The 19918-nt window shown below is 44.8% G+C and overlaps 2 protein-coding genes and 1 pseudogene across 2 annotated transcripts; all 3 read left to right on the plus strand.

Annotated features, from left to right (window-relative positions):
* Positions 1–6970: 6970 nt before the first annotated feature.
* On the plus strand, positions 6971–8084 carry LOC128045649 (UDP-glucuronosyltransferase 1A3-like; annotated as a pseudogene).
* Positions 8085–11648: 3564 nt separating this feature from the next.
* LOC128045650 (UDP-glucuronosyltransferase 1A3-like) lies at positions 11649–13136 on the plus strand. The gene is made up of 2 exons (XM_052638097.1): positions 11649–12512; positions 13074–13136. Exons 1-2 carry the CDS (start codon positions 11649–11651, stop codon positions 13134–13136), a joined length of 927 nt encoding a protein of 308 aa, XP_052494057.1.
* Positions 13137–16127: 2991 nt separating this feature from the next.
* On the plus strand, positions 16128–17048 carry LOC128045651 (UDP-glucuronosyltransferase 1A3-like). The gene has a single exon (XM_052638098.1). It carries the CDS (start codon positions 16128–16130, stop codon positions 17046–17048), a length of 921 nt encoding a protein of 306 aa, XP_052494058.1.
* Positions 17049–19918: the final 2870 nt, after the last annotated feature.

The following is a 19918-nucleotide window of genomic DNA, read 5'->3' on the forward strand; positions in this document are numbered from 1 at the left end:
GGTGTGAGGTGATAATTCCTTGTTTGATTTGCATTTCTCTGGTGATTAGTGACGTTGAGCATCTTTGCACGTGCCTATTGGCCCTTTGTATGTCTTCTCTGGAAAAATGTCTCTTTCAGTCTCAGTCCATTTTTAATCATGTTATTATTATTATTTTTTGGTTTATATTGGCTGGTATAATTTCTTTGTGTCTTTTGGATATTAACCTATTATCAGATATATTATTTGCAAATGTCTTCTTCCATTCCGAAAGTCACCTTTCCCTTTGCTTGTAATTTTCTTTGCTGTTCAAAAGATTTTAGTTTGATAAAGTCCCATTTGTTTATTTTTCTTTTGTCTCTCTTGTCTGAGGAATCATATCCCCCCAAAAATGTAACAGTAATATTATTAATAGTAATATTAAAGAACTTAAAAAAGGTTACTGTCATGTCTTCTACCCGAAGTTTTATGGCTTTAGGTCTTTAATCTATCTTGAATTCATTTTTGTTCATAGTGTGAGAGAGCAATCCAGGTTGATTCTTTAGCATGTAGCTGCCCAGTTTTCCCAATACCATTTACTGAAGAGGCTATCGTTCCCCCATTGTATATTATCACCTCCTTTGTTGTAGATCAGCTGCGATATAGATCTGAAGTTACTTCTGCTCTGTGTTCTGGTCCACTGATATATGTGTCTGTTTCTGTGTCAGGACCTCACTGCTTTGATCACTGTAGTTTCGTAGCATAGTTTTAAACCAGGAAGCATGATTCCTTCATTTAGACTCTTTTTTAAAAAACTGAAATGTAGTTAATTTACAACGTTGTGTTAGTTTCTGTCATACAGCAAAGTTATTCAGATATATATTCCTTTTCATTACAGATTAATACAAGGTATTGAATATAGGTCCCTTTGCTTTATGTAGGAACTTGCTATTTGTCTCTTGTATGTATAGTGATGTGTAGCTGTTAATCCCAAGCTCCCAATTTAACTCTCCCTTCTCTTTCCCTTTTGGTAACGAAAAATTTCTTTTCTATGTCTGTGAGTCTGTTTCTATTGAAAAATAAGTTCGTTTGTATCATTTTTTAGGTTCCACGTATAAGTGATACCACGTGACATGTGTCTTTATCTGATTCTTCCACTTAGTATGATAATCTCTAAGCTCCATCCCTGTTGCTGCTCCAGTTCTGTTCTTTTTTCTCAAGATTTTTTTGGTTACTCAGTCTTTTATGCTTCCATAAAAATTTTAGAATTATTTTTTCTTGTTTTTTGAAAAATGCCATTGGTGTTTTGATAGATACTGTGTTGAATCTGTAGCTTGCCTTGGGTAGTATGGTCATTTTAATAATGTTAATTCTTTCAATCCATGTATCCACAGTGTATCTTTCTATTTGTTTGTGTCAGCTTCAATTTCTTTCATCAGTGTCTTATAGTTCCCGGAGTATAGGTCTTTAACCTTCTTAGATTTATTCCTAGGTGTTACATTCTTTTTGATATGATTGAAAATAGGATGGTAATATTGTTAACAATTTCTCTTCCTGATGGCTCACTGTCAGTGTACAGAAATGCAGTAGATTTCTGTAAAATAATTTTGTAGGCCTTAAGATTGCTGAATTCACTGATGAGTTCTAGTAGTTTTTGTGGTGATTTTAGGATTTTCTATGTGTAGTGAGTATCGTGTAATCTGTGAAAAATGACGATTTTACTTTTCCTGTCAACACCTATCCCAGAGCTTGTGTCATTCTGCTGGAGGGTGGGTGAGGCCCAGGAGCACTGGTAGGCAATTCTAGGTCCCAGGTGGCTGCGAGCTCAGGGGATTCTAAGGTAGCTGGTCACTAGTGGATGGGTCTGCATCTCCACTCAACCAGCCCTTTTACATGAGGCATCCTTGTACTGGTGTTGACAGGGTGATGGGTGGGGCTGGGTCCTGATGCTAATGATTTCAAAATGGCACTAGCCAGCACAGTGTCACTGTTAGAGCTGAGCTCCCCCAAAACAGTTGGTGCCCGTATTTATACCTCAGAATGATCTCTGTCTCCTGCCTCTCTGGGAGGCTGTTTAAGTTCAGCAGGTGGGTCTGACCAGGCTCCTTTCTGACTGCTGCTTCTTCCCTGGTCCCTAGAGTATGTGAGATTTTGTGTGCACGCTTTGAGAGTGGAGTCTCTATATCCTACAGCCCCTGGCTCTCCTGAAAGTAAGCCCCACTGGCCTTCCAAGCCCAACATTCTGGAAGCCCTTCTTCCCATTTCAGGACCCCCAGGCTAGGAAGCCCAATGTGGGCTCATATCCCTCACTCCTGAGGGAGAACCTCTGCAATCAACTAATTAACTCCCAATTGTGGATCGTCCACCCTGGGGTGTGGGTCTTGATTATACCATGTCTTCAGTTCAGTTCAGTTGCTTAGTTGTGTCCGAATCTTTGTGACACCAAGGACTGCAGCATGCCAGGCCTCCCTGTCCATCACCAACTCCCGGAGTCCACCCAAACTTGTGTCCATTGAGTTGGTGATGCCATCCAGCCATCTCATCCTCCGTCGTCCCCTTCTCCTCCTGCCTTCAATCTTGCCCAGCATCAGGGTCTTTTTCCATGAGTCAGCTCTTGGCATCAGGTGGCCAAAGTATTGGAGTTTCAGCTTCAACATCAGTCATTCCAATGAATATTCAGGACTGATCTCCTTTAGGGTGGACTGGTTGGATCTCCTTGCAGTCCAAGGGATGCTCAAGAGTCTTCTCCAACACCACAGGTCAAAAGCATCAATTCTTCAGCACTCAGCTTTCTTTATAGTCCAACTCTCACAACCATACATGGCTACTGAGAAGACCATAGCCTTGACTAGATGGACCTTTTTTTGGCAAAGTAATGTCTCTGCTTTTTAATATGCTGTCTAGGTTGGTCATAACTTTCCTTCCAATGAGTAAACATCTTTTATTTCATGGCTGCAGTCACCATCTGCAGTGATTGTGGAGCCTAGAAAAATAAAGTCAGCCGCCGTTTCCACTTTTTCCTCATCTATTTGCCATGAAGTGATGGGACCGGATGCCATGATCTTCGTTTTCTGAATGTTGAGCTTTCAGCCAACTTTTTCACTCTTCACTTTCACTTTCATCAAGAGGCTCTTTAGTTCCTCTTCACTTTCTGCCATAAGGGTCGTGTCATCTGCATGTCTGACGTTCTTGATACTTCTCCTGGCAATCTTGATTTCAGCTTTGTTTCTTCCAGTCCAGCGTTTCTCATGATGTACTCTGCATAGAAGTTAAATAAGCAAGGTGACAATATACAGCCTTGATGCACTCCTTTCCCTATTTGGAACCAGTCTGTTGTTCCATGTCCAGTTCTAACTGTTGCTTCCTGACCTGCATGCAGATTTCTCAAGAGGCAGGTCAGGTGGTTTGGTATTCCCATCTCTCTCAGAATTTTCCACAGTTTATTGTGATCCACACAGTCAAAGGCTTTGGCATAGTCAATAAAGCAGAAATAGATGTTTTTCTGGAACTCTCTTGCTTTTCCCATGATTCAGCGGATGTTGGCAATTTGATCTCTGGTTCCTCTGCCTTTTCTAAAACCAGCTTGAACATCTGGAAGTTCACGGTTCATGTATTGCTGAAGCCTGGCTTGGAGAATTTTGAGCATTACTTTACCAGTGTGTGAGATGAGTGCAATAGTGCGGTAGTTAAGAAAGGCAATGCCAAAGAATGCTCAAGCTCAGTAAATCTTTAATCAATTTCTGTTGAAGGGTGGGGCTGTGTTTCCTCACTCTTGTTTGGCCTGAGGCCAAACTGTCCACCCACGCCTCCACCGGACACCCCTGGAGGCTCATAGGCAAGTCTGGCTCAGTCTCCCACTGGCCTCCAAAGTCAAATTCCCTGGAATTCTCAGTGCCTTTGCCAGATCCCCAGGTTGGGAATTCTGTTGTGGGTCCTAGAGCTTTCTCAACAGTGCGAGAATTTGTTTGATATCACTGCTCTGCAGCTCGTGGGTTGTCTGCTCGGTGGCTCTATGGTGGGGCTAATGGCAACTTCCTCCAAGAGGGCTGATGCCACATGCTGGGGACCCAGGTCTGCTGCAGCCTGAGCCCCTGTCCCCATGGCAGGCCGCTGCTGGCTTGTGCCTCTGCACGAGATACTCAAACACTCAAAGGCAGGTCTGGCTCAGTCTCTGGGGGTCTCTGCACCCTGTTGCACACAAGGTTTTGTTTGAGTCCTCTGAGCATCTCTGGCGGGTATGGAGTTTGATTCTAAATGTGATTTCGCCCCTCTTACATCTCACTGTGGCTTCTCATTTGCCCTTGGACGTGGGGTATCTTTTATTGGTGGGGTCCAACATTCTCCTGTCGATGGTTGTTCAGCAGCGAGTTGCAATTTTGGAGTTGTCACAGGAGAAGATGAGCGCATGTCCTTTGACTCTGCTACCAGAGTGGGAGGCAACGCATTTTTGTTGTTCCAAGTCACCCTGTTCCGGACACTTTGAGGTGAACACAGCCCTCTCCGTTTTCAGTCCCTTGCTACCTGCTCTTGCAAGTTCCATGAGATTCCCATGGTGTAGAGTTCTTTACTGTCAAGGACACTTCTTGCTTATTCATACCTCTGTTCAGGGGAAGGTGGGGCCCATCAAAGCACCAACTGTGGCTTGCCTTCGTGTAAAAAATCAAAAAACTTGGTGTGGGCAAGGCAGTCTCATGGAAGCAGTTTTATTTATTTATAAATTATTTTATTAAATTATTTATAAATATGCAATAAAATGTGTATTGAATTTATTTATTTATTTATTTTGGCTGTATCAGGTCTTAGCTGTGGCAGGCAGGATCTTCGCTGTGGCACACAAGGTTGGTTGCCCCATGGTACATGGATGTTAGTTTCTCAACCAGGGATTGAACCCATGTCCTTTGCATTAGAAGGCAGATTCTTAGCCACTGGACCACCAGGGAACTCCCATGCATGTAGTGTTTTGGCCCTCACTTGGCAGCATAAGAATGGGCCTTGGGCTTGGAACTCTTCCTCCATAGGAGCCACCCAGCCTGTGCTAGGCTTATCACCTTGTGTGAGAGTGTATTTCCCTGTTTCAGGCTCAGTGACTGCTCTTCTGTCTTTGAAGTGCACGCATGTTTTGGAACTCGGCCAACCCTCCTGTTACACGGTCCTCCTCAGGGAGGGGGCAGGGTCTTTCTACTGGGCATAAGAGGGATGCACGTAGGCAAATTGCTCTGTGTCGGCCATCAGGGGAGACTGGCTGATTGTGGGTACCAATGCCCACTGTTGGGGCTAATCGTTCTCTGTGTAAGGAAAGTGTTCTTCCTTCCGGTGCTTGACTGTGCTCTTCCTGGTGATTCAGATAATAAGATGCAGTGGGCAGACATGTTTGGACTTCCACTCCTGGCGGCTGGCATAGTGATGACCTTGGCTATTCCCCACGGAGTTGGTGCCTGGCTCTGGTTTTGCTGACAAGTGCCCTGGAATCTGCTTGACAGATATGATAGGATTAAAGCTGGGAGTGGAGGTGAGAAAGTGAGCCTTGGGGAAAACATGCAGGAGTATGGCTGGGACAGAAAGGATCCAGAAAAAGAGCTGAGATGTTGCTGTTGGAGATCCGGGATCTTGGACCGCAGCCTCTAAGGATGGTTAAAGCAAACGCCCCCAGCACGGCGGCAGCCTGTGTGATACAGGAGGCACACTGGCCTGCATGCATTTGCCCCGTGATGAAATCTGTTGTCAACGTGGATCCCGAATGAGGGAAACCTTTCTCCCAAAGGAAAACGTCAGCCTGGCCAGACATGTGGATCATGGCTGGATGTCGTTATGGCAGAAGCCCTGGATGCAGAAGAGGGTGCTCAGTGAGAAAGCAGGGCAGCCCAGAAAGTCCTCCCGTCTTCCCCAGGGCAGATTAGACATGGAGAGGTCACATTCTGTTGAGCACACGTGGCCATCAGTCTCTGTAGAAGGGTCACCTCATGGATTTGAGACACAATCATTGCACAGGCCCCATGTCAGAAGGGTCTCACAAATTCTGGAGCTACTCTGCTCTGAGGAATCTGTCCTTTTCAGGATTTGGTCTGTAACTGACCTTGGAGAAAAATCTGAACATAAACTATAAGATATAATAAAGGTCCAGATTAATTCACTTCAGTCCCTAACCAGAGTAGTGGAGGACAGGTACCTTCTGCATCAGAAGAGGATTCAGAGAACCTGCATGGAAGCATGGGGCCAGCTTCCTCCTGTCCAGGGTGACCAAGGTCTGGGACCTGGCGCCCTCTGAACCCCACTGTCATTACAAAGAGCTGCCTTGCCCACTGATGATTTAGATTACAGGAAGTTCTATTCCATGAGGTGACAAAGGATTCTCATGCAGCCCTTCTGCTGTTGTCCTCAAGGATCCTTCCAGATGTTTCCATATCAGGCAGCTGCTCCAACAGACTCTCTCCTGAGCAGTGCAAGAGGTGTCCAGTGTGGAACCGGAACAAACCAGAGAGCCACCATCCCCTCCCTGCTGAGAAACCAGTCCTAGCAATGTAATACATTTCTCTGGATTAGCTCTGTGTTCACCTATGAATTGGGGTGAAAGAGTTTAAAGAGTTCTCAGATAAGGTCACATTCAGCAGAGGTTCTGGGTGGGGATTGGGGCAGAGGTGACTCCTCAGCGTTCAGTCCAGCCCCAGAGAACACAGATAGCAGAGAGGTAGGAGGTGCTCAAGGGAATGGGCAGGCACAGCCTTGCTTTGGATCTTGGATGAAGAACAAGAGTGTGAACTAGAATGTTCCCCAGGGGTAGCAGCAGAATCAGAGGAGATTTTCCAAGGTAAGGGGGTGTGATCTTTCCCTGGGTGAAATCAGAGGTGATGAAACAGGCGTAGTCTTATCCTGTAATAAGCAATGTTCGAAGGGCACGCTGCCTTCCAATAACATGCAAGTTTGCTTAAGTGACTTGATGATAAGATAGGACAAGGGAACAAATATAGGTGGCACAGCCTCACCAGAAATGGAGAACCTTGTGGTTTGTGTGGAGATGGCCCTGGGCCTGTAGCTTCAGCGGCAGGTGCTGGCTGGACTCCTGCTCTGTGTGTGTGTCGGGCGATGGGCCGAGGCTTGGAAGGTGCTGGTTGTCCCCATGGTGGGCAGCCCCTGGCTCAGCATGCGGGAGGCCATGCGGGAGCTCCATGCCAGGGGTCACCAAGCAGTGGTCGTTGCTCCGGAGGTGAACCTGCACATCAAGGCAGAGGACTTTTTTACTGTGAAAGTCTACGCTGTTCCCTACACACAGGATGAGTTTGATTCCATCACGAGGACCCTTATTCATGTGTTTTTCCAAAGAGCACATTTTCTTACAATGTTTTGGGAAGCTATGGCAACTTTGAAAAATTTTTCTTTTCTGTATGAAAGGTCTTGTGAGGCACTCTTGTATAACAAGGACTTGATCAGAGACCTGAATGCCAGTTCCTTTGATGTGGTTCCAACAGATCCTTCTAACCCCTGCGGGGCAGTGCTGGCTAAGTACCTGTCCATTCCTGCTGTGTTTTTTTTGGTGATCTCTTCCCTGTGACTTAGATGCTGAGGGCACAGCATCCCCAAACCCTTTCTCATATGTTCCTCGGTTATTCACAATGAATTCAGACCGCATGACATTCTTCCAAAGGGTCAAGAACATGCTCTGCCCTCTAGGCCTGAAGCACATTTGCCAGGTTGCTTTCTCTCCTTATGCATGTATGGCCTCTGAGCTTCTTCAGAGAGAGGTGTCACTGGGGGAGATTCTTGCCTCTGGATCCATGTGGCTGTTCAGAAGAGACTTTGTGATGGACTACCCACGGCCGATCATGCCCAGCATGGTGTTCATTGGGGGCATCAGCTGTGCCAACAGGAAACCGTTATCTCAGGTGTGTACTGCTGCTTTTCTTCAATCAGTGCTCCCAGTGGAACACATTCTTTTAATTAAAACAATTTAAAAAATGTTTTCATTTTTCATTTCATTCTTCAGTGAAATGATGAGTTTCAACCACTGGACAGACGGAATTCCCAAGTGGAACATATTTTTAAAAGACAACCTAGTTCCACATGCTTGCTAATCTACTCCTCTTTCTAAAGGTTGCTGCCTCGCGTTCTCTTTTGAACAGTCTTTGGTGTGATACATTGTTAAAGTGCTCCAGGAGTGACCTGTAAGTTTCTGATGGACTGTGAGAGGAATGAGAGGCAGGGGTGAAGGGCCATGTTAGGTTTGAGAAGGAATGGGGTGGTTTGACCATGGTTGCCCTTTCATACAACCTCTGTTGTAATGGTTGTGCAGTTTTCTGAATCTAGTAGGAGCCAAGAACTTGAGCTGTGAATCCACCCATCATGGGTTTTTTGCTTGAGGGTTGTTCAATTGGAGGAGGAGAGAACTGGCAAATTGCATTTATTGCCGTGATTCTTCATTGTGGTTTTGTCTTGGAAATGTATTGGGTGTGGTCACTGGAGAGCTCAACCCCAAAAGGAAGCAGAAGTTTCAGAGAGGTTGAATAAATAGAGTGGAAGGGAGAGAAAACCGCAGATGAAAGTCGGGGTTTCTGTGATCAGAGAGAGGAATAATTGAGCCAAGTTTCTTGAGATGGAGCTGTGCTGACCAGAAGCTGGGGTGTGGGGTAAAATGTGGGGAGGTACAGAGTTGAATGGTGTGTCAGATAGGTCTTCAGCATGGGCCACTGAGGTCCTCAAGGCTAGTGGTGGGGGCTGGAGAGGAGGTCAAACTGAGCCACGAGCACAGTGAGGGTGGCGACAGTGATGCTGAGAACTGAGTCAAAGAAGGAAGGACTGAGCGCATCCCCACAACTACCGCAGCCCAGTCACCAGCCCTGCGTTTCTATGGTGCAAGCCATGGCTTTCCTCATAGTTACAGAGTCTGCTTATATGAACCCTGAATTGTTGCTGTTGTTGAGTTGCCAAGTTGTGTCCAACTGTTTGTGGCCCCATGGACTGTGGCACACCAAGCTTCCCTGTCCTTCACTATCTCCTGGAGCTTGCTCAAACTCATGTCCATGGAGTCAGTGATGCCATTCAGGCATCTCATCCTCTGTCTTCCCCTTCTCCTGCCCTCAATCTTTTCCAGCGTCAGGGTCTTTTCCAATGAGTCAATTCTTCTCATCAGGTGGCCAAAGTATTGGAGCTTCAGTTTTAGCATCAGTCTTTCCAGTGAATATTCAGGGTTGATTTCTTTTAAGATCAACTTGTTTCATTTCCTTGCTGTCCAGGGGACTCTCTGGTCTCTTCTCCAGCACCTCAGTTTGAAAAGCATCAGTTCTTCAGTGCTCAACCTTCTTTATGGTCCAACATTCACATCCATATACAACTACTGGAAAAACCATAGTTTTGATTATATCAACATTTGTTGACAAAGTGATATCTCTGCTTTTTAATACACTGTCTAGTTTTGTGAGAGTTTTTCTTCCAAGGGGCAAGCATCTTTTAATTTTGTGGCTACAGTCACCATCCACAGTGATTTTGGAGCCCAGGGAAATAAAATCTGCCAGTGTTTCCCGTTTCCCCCCATCTATTTGCCACGAAGTAATCTCACTGGATACCATGATCTTAATTTTTGAATGCTGAGTTTTAAGCCTGCTTTTTCACTCTCCTCTTTCACCCTCATTAAGAGACTCTTTCATTCTTCTTCATTTTCTGCCATGAGAGTGGTGTCATCTGCATGTCTGAGGTTGTTGATATTTCCCCTGGCAATCTTGATTCCAGCTTGTGATTCATCCTGTGTGGCATTTCACGTGATGTGTTCTGCATATAAATTAGGTAAGGAGGATGACAATATACAGCTTTGACATAATCATTTCCAATTTTGAACCAGTTTGTTGTTCCATGTCCAGTTCTAAGTGTTGCTTCTAGACCTGCTTACAGGTTTCTCAGGAGGCAGGTAAAGTGGTCTGGTATTCCCATCTCTTTAAGAATTTTCCACAATTAATTGTGATCCACACAATCAAAGGCTTTCAAGTAGTCATGAAGCAGAAGCAGATTTCTTCTGGAATTCACTTGCTTTTTCTATGATCCAGTAGATGTTGGCCATGTGATCTCTGGTTCCTCTGCCTTTTCTAAATTCAGCTGTACATCTGGAAGTTTTTGATTCACATATTGCTTGAAGGATTTTGAGTATTGCCTTGCTAACATGTGAAATAATGGCACCCCACTCCAGTACTCTTGCCTGGAGAATCCCAGGGATGGGGGAGCCTGATGGGCTACTGTCTATGGGGTCACACAGAGTTGGACATGACTGAAGTGACTTAGCAGCAGCAGCAACATGTAAAATGAGCACAGTTGTCCAGTAGTTTGAAGATTCTTTGGCATTGTCTTTCTTTGAGATTGGAATGTAAACTGAACTTTTCCAGTCCTGTGGCCCTTGCTGAGTTTTCCAAATTTGCTGGTGTATTAAGTGCAGCACTTTAGCAGCATCAGTTTTAGGATTTGCAATAGCTCACCTGGAATTCCATCACTTCCAATAGCTTTGTTTAGAGTGATTCTGCTAAGGCCTGTTTGACTTCACACTGCAAGATGTTTGGCTATAGATGAATGACCACAATTTTGTGGTTATCTGGTGATTAAGACCTTTTTGTATAGTTTTGTGTAGGTTCCTCTGTGCATGGACTGTTCCAGGGCCAGAAAACTAGAGTGGGTTACCATTTCCCACTCCAAGGGATCTTTAGACACCCAACCTAGGGACTGAATCCTTGTCTCTTGTGTCTCCTGCATTTGTAGGAGAATTCCTTACCACTGCACCATCTGGGAAGTTTTGAACATGAACTATAGATGTAATAAAGATCCAGAATAATGCGCTCTTCAGTCCCCACACAGATCAGTGGAAGTCTATGCGGTCCGCATCAGAAGAGGATTCAGAGAGCTTGCACGGAGGCATGGGGTGGTCCCTCCTGTCCAAGTGAAGCAGCCCTGGTGTCTGGCATCCTCTGAACCCCACTGTCATTACAAAGAGCTGCCTTGCCCATTGATGATTTAGATAACATGAAGTTCTATTCCATGAGGCAGAGAAAGAATTCTAAGCAGCCCTTCTGCGGTTGTCCTCAAGGATCCTTCCAGATGTTTCCTTATCGGGCAGCTGTTCAGACAGACTCTCTCCTGAGCAGTGCATGAGGTGTGCAGTGTGTAACAGGAACAAACCAGAGAGCCACCATCCCCTCCCTGCTGAGAGAAGGCTGTTCTCGTGATGTTATATGTTTCCCTGGATGTGCTCCGTGTTCACCCATGATGGGGGGGAAAGAGTTTGAAGAGTTCTCAGATAAGGTCACATGCAGCAGCGGTTCTGGGTGGGGACTGGGGCAGAGGTGACGCCTCAGAGTTCAGTCCAGCTCCAGAGAACACGGTTAGCAGAGAGGTAGGAGGCGACAAAGGGAATGGACAGGCAAAGCCTTGCTTTGAATCTTGGATGAAAAAGAAGAGAGTGAACTAGAATGCTCCCCAGAGGAAGCAGCAGGTCAGAAGAGTTTTTCCAAGATAAGGGGAGTGGGGTAACCGTTCCCTGGGTGAAATCACAGGTGATGAAACCCAGGCATGGACTTATTCTGTAATGATTAATGTAAGGTGGGCACACTGCCTTCCAATGACATGCCATTTTGCTTAAGTGACTTGATGATAAAACAAAGATAAGGTAACAAATATAGGTGGCACAGCTCCACCAGAGACTCTAACTTCTGGTTTGTGCAGAGATGGCCCTGGGACTGCAGCTTCGGCGGCAGGTGTTGGCTGGACTCCTGCTCTGTCTTTGTGTTGGGCAATGGGCCGAGGCTGGGAAGGTGCTGGTGGTCCCCATGGAGGGCAGCCACTGGCTCAGCATGCGGGAGGCCGTGCGGGAGCTCCACACCAGGGGACACCAATCAGTGGTCGTTGCTCCGGAGGTGAATATGCACATCAAGGCAGAGGACTTTTTCACTGTGAAAGCCTACGCCGTTCCCTACACACAGGACGAATTTGATTCCCTCGTTAAGAGTCATGAACGATTGCTTTTTGAAAGAGTACATTTTATAACAATGTTTCTGAAAACTATGGCATCTTTGAAATCCGCGTCTTTGCTCTTTGCAAGCTCTTGTGAAGCACTGTTGCATAACAAGGACCTGATCAGAGACCTGAATGCCAGTTCCTTTGATGTGGTTTTAACGGACCCTGTTCACCCCTGCGGGGCAGTGCTGGCTAAGTACCTGTCCATTCCTGCTGTGTTTTTTTTGCGTTTTATTCCCTGTGACTTCGATGTTGAGGCCACAGCATGCCCAAACCCTTTCTCATACATTCCTAGGTTATTAACAAAAAATCCAGACCGCATGACATTCTTCCAAAGGGTCAAGAACATGCTCTACCCTCTGGCCCTGAAGTACATTTGCCAGATTACCTTTACTCCTTATGCGCGAATGGCCTCTGAGCTTCTTCAGAGAGAGGTGTCGCTGGGGGAGATTCTTGCCTCCGGATCCGTGTGGCTGTTCAGAGGAGACTTTGTGATGGACTACCCACGGCCGATCATGCCCAACATGGTGTTCATTGGGGGCATCAACTGTGCCAACAGGAAACCGTTATCTCAGGTGTGTACTGCTGCTTTTGTTCAATCAGTGCTCCCAGTGGAGCACATTCTTTTAATGAAAGATATTTTAAAAACTTTTACACCACACTGCAAAGTAGGCCCTTTCAGTGAAATGGATGGTTCCAATCACTAGACCAACAGGGAATTCCCAAGTGGAACATATTTTAAAACAACAGCCTACTTTCACATGCTTACTTATTTACTGATCTTTCTAAAGATTTCTACCTCTCATCTCCTTCACACACTCTTTGGCGAGATCCATAATTAAAGTGCTCCAGGAGTGTAGGTTAGGTTTGTGATGGACTTTGAGACACATGAGAGGCAGGGGTGAAGGTTCATTTTAGGTTTGACAAGGAATGGGGTGGTGTGACCATGATTGCCCTTTCCAACAGCATCTGTTGTAACGGTCATGCTGTTTTCTGAATCTAGTAGGAGCGAGGAACTTGAGCTGTGAATGCATCCATCATGGGTTTTTTGCTTGAGGGTGTTCAATTGGAGGAGGAAAGAACTGGCAAACTGCATTTATTGCCCTGATACTTCATTGAGGTTTTGTCTTGGAAAGGTATTAGGGGTGATCACTGGAGAGCTCAACCCCAAAAGGAAGCAGAAGTTTCAGAGAGGTTGAATAAATAGAGTGGAAGGGAGAGAAACCAGAGATGGAAGTCGGGCTTTCTGTGATCAGAGAGAGGAACAATTGAGCCCAGGTTTCTTGAGATGGAGCTGTGCTGACCAGAAGCTGGGGCCTGGGGTAAAATGTGGGGAGGTACAAGGTTGAATGGCATGTGAGATAGGTCCTCAGCATGGGCCACTGAGGTCCTCAAAGGCTAGTGGTTGGGGGCTGGAGAGGAGGTCAAACTGAGCCACGAGCACAGTGAAGGTGGTGACAGGGATGCTGAGAACTGAGTCAAAGAGGAAGGGACTGAGCACATCCCCACGCCTACCGCAGCCCAGTCACCAGCCCTGCGTTTCTATGGTGCGAGCTACAGCTTTCCTCATAGTTACAGAGTCTGCTTATATTAACCCTGAATTATTGTTGTTGTTGTTCATTTGCCAAGTTGTGTCCAATTGTTTGTGGCCCCATGGACTGTGGCACACCAAGCTTCCCTGTCCTTCATTAGCTCCTGGAGCTTGCGCAAACTCACGTCCATGGAGTCAGTGATGCCATTCAACCATCTCATCCTCTGTCTTCCTCCTGCCCTCAGTCTTTCCCAGCATCAGGTCCTTTTCCAATGAGTCAGTTCTTCTCATCAGGTGGCCAAAGTATTGGAGCTTCAGTTTTAGCATCAGTCTTACCAGTGAATATTCAGGGTTGATTTCTCTTAGAATTGATTGGTTTGATTCCTTTGCTGTCCAGGAGACTCTATGGAGTCTTCCCCAGCACCACAATTTGAAAGCATAAATTGTTTGGTGCTCAGCCTTCTTTATGGTCCAACATTCATGTCCGTACATGGCTGCTGGAAAAACCGTAGCTTTGGCTATATCTACTTTTGTTGGCAAAGTGATGTCTCTGCTTTTTAATATGCTGTCTAGTTTTGTGATAGCTTTTCTTCTAAGGAGTAAGCGTCTTTTAATTTTGTGGCTATAGTCGCCATCCGCACTAATTTTGGAACCCAAGAAAATAAACTCTGCCAGTGTTTCCAAGTCTATTTTTCATGAAGTAATGGCACTGGATACCATGATCTTAATTTTTGAATGCTGAGTTTTAAACCTCCCTTTTCACTCTCCTCTTTCACTCTCATTAAGCGCTTTCATTCTTCTTCATTTTCTGCCATGAGAGTGGTGTCATCTGTATATTTGAGGTTGTTGATTTTTCTCCGGGCGATCTTGCTTTCAGCTTGTGATTCAAGCTGTGTGGCATTGATGTTCTCTGCATATAACTTAAATAAGGAGGATGACAATATACAGATTCGACATAATCATTTCCCAAGTTTGAACTAGTTTGTTGATCCTTGTCCAGTTCTAAGTGTTGCTTCTAGGCCTGCATACAGGTTTCTCAGAAGGCAGGTAACGTGGTCTGGTATTCCCATCTCTTTAAGAATTTTCCACAATTTGTTCTTATCCACACAATCAATGGCTTTAGAGTAGTCATGTAGCAGAAGTCGTTTTTTTTCTGGAATTCCCTTGCTTTTTCTATGATCCAGTGGATGTTGGTGATTTGATCTGGTTTCTCTGCCTTTTCTAAATCCAGCTTGTACATCTGGAAGTTTTTGATTCAAATACTGTTCAAGCCTAGGTTGAAGGATATTGAGCATTACCCTGATCACATGTGAAATGAGCACAGTTGTCCAGTAGTTTGAACATTCTTTGGCATTGTCTTTCTTTGAGGTTGGCGTGTAAACTGACCTTTTCCAGTCCCGTGGCCCTTGCTGAGTTTTCCAAATTTGCTGGTGCATTGAGTGCAGCACTTCAAGGCATCAGTTTTAGGATTTGCAATAGCTCGGCTGGAATTCCATCACCTCCAATAGCTTTGTTTACAGTGATTCTTCCTAAGGCCTGCTTGACTTCACAGTGCAAGATGATTTGCTCTAGGTGAGTGACCACAGCTTTGTGGTTATCTGATGATTAAGACTTTTCTTGCATAGTTTTGTGTAGGCTCCTCTGTCTATGGGCTATTCCAGGCAAGAAAAGTGGTGTGGGTTACCATTTCCTACTCCAGGGGATCTTCCGACACCCAACCTAGGGACTGAGTCCATGCCTATGTGTCTCCTGCATTCATAGGAGAATTCTTTGCCACTGCACCATCTGGGCAGTCCTGAACATGCACTATAAGATGTACTAAAGATCCGGAATAATGCGCACTTCAGTCCCCACACAGAGCCTGCACAGAGGCATGGGCCGGTCTCTCCTGTCCAAAGTGAAGCGGGCCATGGAGCCTGGCATCCTCTGAACCCCACTGTCATTACAAAGAGCTGCCTTGCCCATTGATGATTTAGATAACAGGAAGTTCTATTCCATGAGGCAGAGAAAGATTTCTCAAGCAGCCCTTCTGTGGTTGTCCTTAAGGATTCTTCCAGAAGTTTCCATATCAGGCAGCTGTTCGGACAGACTCTCCTGAGCAGTGCATGAGGTGTGCAGCATGTAACAGGAACAAACCAGAGAGCCACCATCCCCTCCCTGCTGAGAGAAGGATGTTCTCGTGATGTTATATGTTTCCCTGGATGTGCTCTGTGTTCACCCATGATGGGGGGAAAGAGTTTGAAGAGTTCCCAGATAAGGTCACATGCAGCAGCGGTTCTGGGTGGGGACTGGGGCAGAGGTGACTCCTCAGAGTTCAGTCCAGTGCCAGAGAACACGGTTAGCAGAGAGGTAGGTGGAGCCCAAGGGAATGGACAGGCACAGTCTTGCTTTGGGTCTTGGATGAACAAGAGAGTGAACTAGACTGGTCCCCAAACAGAGCAGTAAGTCTTACTTTTTCCCAGGAAAGGGGTTTGGTCTTCCTTGGGTGAACGCACAAGTGATGAAACATAGGCACGGACTTATTCTGTAAGGATTAAACAGGGCACCTTGCCCTCCAATGACATGCCAGTGTTCGCAAGTGACTCGATGACAAGGCAAGGAAACAAATATAGGCCGCCCAGGCCCAGCAGAAAGTCAGTTGCTTCTGGTTTGTGTGGAGATGGCCCTGGGACTGCAGCTTTGGTGGCAGGTGCTGGCTGGACTCCTGCTCTGTCTGTGCGTCGGGCGATGGGCTGAGGCTGGGAAGGTGCTGGTGGTCCCCATGGAGGGCAGCCACTGGCTCAGCATGCGGGAGGCCGTGCGGGAGCTCCATGCCAGTGGTCACCAAGCAGTGGTTGTTGCTCCGGAGGTGAACCTGCACATCAAGGAAGAGGACTTTTTTACCGTGAAAGACTACGCTGTTCCCTATACAAAGGATGAGTTTGATTCCATCATGAGGACTCATATTCATGTGTTTTTCCAAAGAGTACATTTTCTTACAATGTTTTGGGAAGCTATGGCAACTTTGAAAAATGTGTCTTTGCTCTTTGCAAGATCTTGTGAAGCACTATTGCATAACAAGGACTTGATCAGAGACCTGAATGCCAGCTCCTTTGATGTGGTTTTAACAGATCCTTTTAACCCCTGCGGGGCAGTGCTGGCTAAGTACCTGTCCATTCCTGCTGTGTTTTTTTTACGATTTCTTCCCTGTGACTTAGATGCTGAGGGCACAGCATGCCCGAACCCTTTCTCATATGTTCCTCGGTTGTTAACAATGAATTCAGACCGCATGACATTCTTCCAAAGGGTCAAGAACATGTTCTACCTTCTGGGCCTGAAGCACATTTGCCAGGCTGCTTTCACTCCTTATGCACGTATGGCCTCTGAGCTCCTTCAGAGAGAGGTGTCATTGGGGGAGATTCTTTCCTCAGGATCCATGTGGCTGTTCAGAGGAGACTTTGTGATGGACTACCCGCGGCCGATCATGCCCAACATGGTGTTCATTGGGGGCATCAACTGTGCCAACAGGAAACCGTTATCTCAGGTGTGTACTGCTGCTGTGGTTCAATCAGTGCTCCCAGTGGAGCACATGTTTTTTTAAAAAGCTTTATTCGATTTGCTTCATTATATACTGATCTATATAAAGATCTCCACCTCTCCTCCTCCCAGCAGTCTTTGGTGAGCTAAATTTGTTAGTGTACCAGTAGTGTAGTAAAGGTTTGTGATGACCTTTGAGAGGAATGAAAGGTAAGGCTGAGGGTCTGTAATAGGATTGACAAGCCATGTGTGATTCAACTGTGATTGTCCTTTTGAAAAGCAACTGTTGTAAAGGTTGTTCAGTTTTCTTTTGCTGAGGGAGAACAGAGAACGTGAGCCCTGAATTCATCCATCAGGGGTTTTTGGTTGAGGGTGTTCAATAGGAGGAAGGAAGATCTGGCAGATTGCATTTGTTGCCCTGATAATTCAGAGTAGTTTTATCCTGGAGGGGATTGATGTGTGGTCACAGACCTAAACCCCCAAAAATCAGAAGTTTTAGAGAAGTGGAATAAATTAATTGTACGTGAGACAATGCCAGGGAGTGAAGTTGGGTTTTCTGTGATTAGAGAGAGAAATAAGTGAGAACACTTCTTCAGAGATGGAGCTGTGCTGATCAGATGTCTTCTGGCCGGGAGTTGTGGTCTGGAGTAAAATGTAGGGGCATACAGAGTTGGATTCTCCAAAGAAAGGTCATCAAGGTGGGACATGGAGGTCATTAAAGGCTAGTTGTAGGGGCTGGGGGGGGGGGGGGGAGCTAAAACTGAGCCTATGAACATAGTGAAAGTCTGGACAGTGATGCTAAGAACTGAGTCTCAAAGAGGAAGCATTTGTTATGAGGGCTGACCACACTCACAAAGCTCCCCTAGCCCATGTCACCACACCCCAAGTTTCCATGGTGGGAACTATTGCACTCCTAATGGTTTCAGAGTCTGCATATGTTAATCCTGAATATGTGAGTTTAAGTGAAATAAGACTCTTGTGGGCAGGATTTGTTTTTTTATCCAGTGAATCAGCCATCTTTTTTGCCCTCTTTTGTCACATGTACTGAATTTATTTTAACTTCCCTGACTTTAGGCCTCTTATAGTTTTTGTATTCTGATTTGTACATCTCTTTTCATTAATGTATTTATTTTTGCACAACTCTAACTTCATTTTTCTTTATTGCTCACACTGCAAAGTTTTATTCTACTTTATTTCCTCTTCAGGCAATGCATTTGTCCAATGATGAAACATGTATGTATCTGTGAGAGTTGTAAAAAGTGAATGTGAGGAGGTGGTGTTCTTTTTAGTTTTTCTATGTGAGTGTATTTTCTAGAATTAACTGCATTGGTTCAAATGTTCACTCCCATTTTCCTAGCTGCATAACCTTGACTGGGTGAGTTAACCATGAAGAAAGTGAAAGTCGCTCAGTCATGTCCGACTCTTTCTGACCCCATGGACTGTACAGTCCATGGGATTCTCCAGGCCAGAATATTGGTGAGTGGGTAGCTGTTCCCTTCTCCAGGGGATCTTCCCAACCCAGGGATTGTCTCCTGCATTGCAGGCGGATTCTTTACCAGCTGAGCCACAAAAGGGAAGCCCAGAGTTAACCATTCTGACCTTAATATTGTCACCGTGAGCACTCAAATATTGTCTATTATCATTACTTAAAATATGCTCAGCAGGAAAAGTTGTGTCATTTGGAGGCATTTAGGTATGTTTCTGCCAAATGAAAGATCACTTATCCTGAAATTCTCAAATGTTATGCATGATAAGCACACTCTTACCATTTTTGTTCCAACTAAATTGATTTTACTTTGAGATTTCATCAGTCTTATTTATTTGGTATGTTTTATCCTTAGATGTGACTCCTTTAAATGTTTATGGAAAATTTTTCACAATAGGAAAAATAAAATTTGTAATATTTTTGTTCCTTCTCCTTCATTAGTTTTATGATGGGTTGAAATATTTTATGGGTCCCCTCCAAGAAAGCACTTTTGGATTTGCTCATTCTTTTTACTATTTTTGTTTTCTATTACATTAATTGCAGCCTATTGTTTTTGTTGATGATATCATCTTGTTTCCTCTGTTTTACTTTATAGCTGTTTTTCTAATTTCTTATGTAAGCATTAAGTTCCTTTATGTTTTCTTAATAATGAAGAACTGAAGGTCATAGATAAAACATTGTCTCCATTCCTTAGATTTTGGTATAAATGGCTTTCATTTTCTTTTTTTTAACTTAAATGCATGTTTTTGATTTCTTTTTTAAGTCAGTGAGTTTTTTAAAAATGAGATTGTTTCCTAACTCCCATATTGTTAACATTTGTTGCAGCCATCTTTTTGTTATCTTTTGCAATTATTTTGAATTATAATCAGAGAATGTTTCTGTGGAGTCACTACTTTAAAAAATGTTAATAGGTTCCTTTATAGTCTAGTACAGAATAGTCCAATAGAAATCTAATGCAAGTCCCATATGTAACTGAAAGCTTTTTAGTAGATATATTAAAAAAAGCAAAAAGAGGGTTAAAATTAATTTTAATTATGATTTACTGACTCACATATATAAAAATACTAACCTTTAAACATATACTCAATATAAAAACTTTTCAGATACTTGTTTGTTTTTGTTTCTTTCAGTTTTATTGAGATATAGTTGACAGGCTTCCCTGGACGTTCAGATGGTAAACACTCCTCCTGCCGTTCAGGAGACCCGAGTTCCCTCCATGGGTCGGGAAAATGCCTTGGAGAAGGAAATGGCTACCCACTCCAGTATTCTTGCCTGGCGAATTCCATGCACAAAGAAGCCTGGCAGGCTACAGTCCATGGGGTTGCAAAGAGTCAGACATGACTGAACAACTCACAGTTTCGCTTGTCACTTTTCTGTAGAAGCTTATGGTGGACAGCAGAATGATTTGACTTACGTAGATCATGAGACGTTTACTAAAACAAATTTAG

The sequence above is a fragment of the Budorcas taxicolor genome, chromosome 3 (assembly GCF_023091745.1).
Source record: "Budorcas taxicolor isolate Tak-1 chromosome 3, Takin1.1, whole genome shotgun sequence".
NCBI classification, from domain to species: Eukaryota; Metazoa; Chordata; class Mammalia; order Artiodactyla; family Bovidae; genus Budorcas; species Budorcas taxicolor.

Excerpts from the sequence above, each read along its gene's own strand:
- LOC128045651 (XM_052638098.1), top strand. The coding sequence starts at position 16,128 with ATGGCCCTGGGACTGCAGCTTTGGTGGCAGGTGCTGGCTGGACTCCTG.
- LOC128045650 (XM_052638097.1), top strand. The coding sequence starts at position 11,649 with ATGGCCCTGGGACTGCAGCTTCGGCGGCAGGTGTTGGCTGGACTCCTG. Across the intron at positions 12,513-13,073 it reads ACAGGAAACCGTTATCTCAG|GTATTAGGGGTGATCACTGG; the intron begins GTGTGTACTGCT and ends TGTCTTGGAAAG.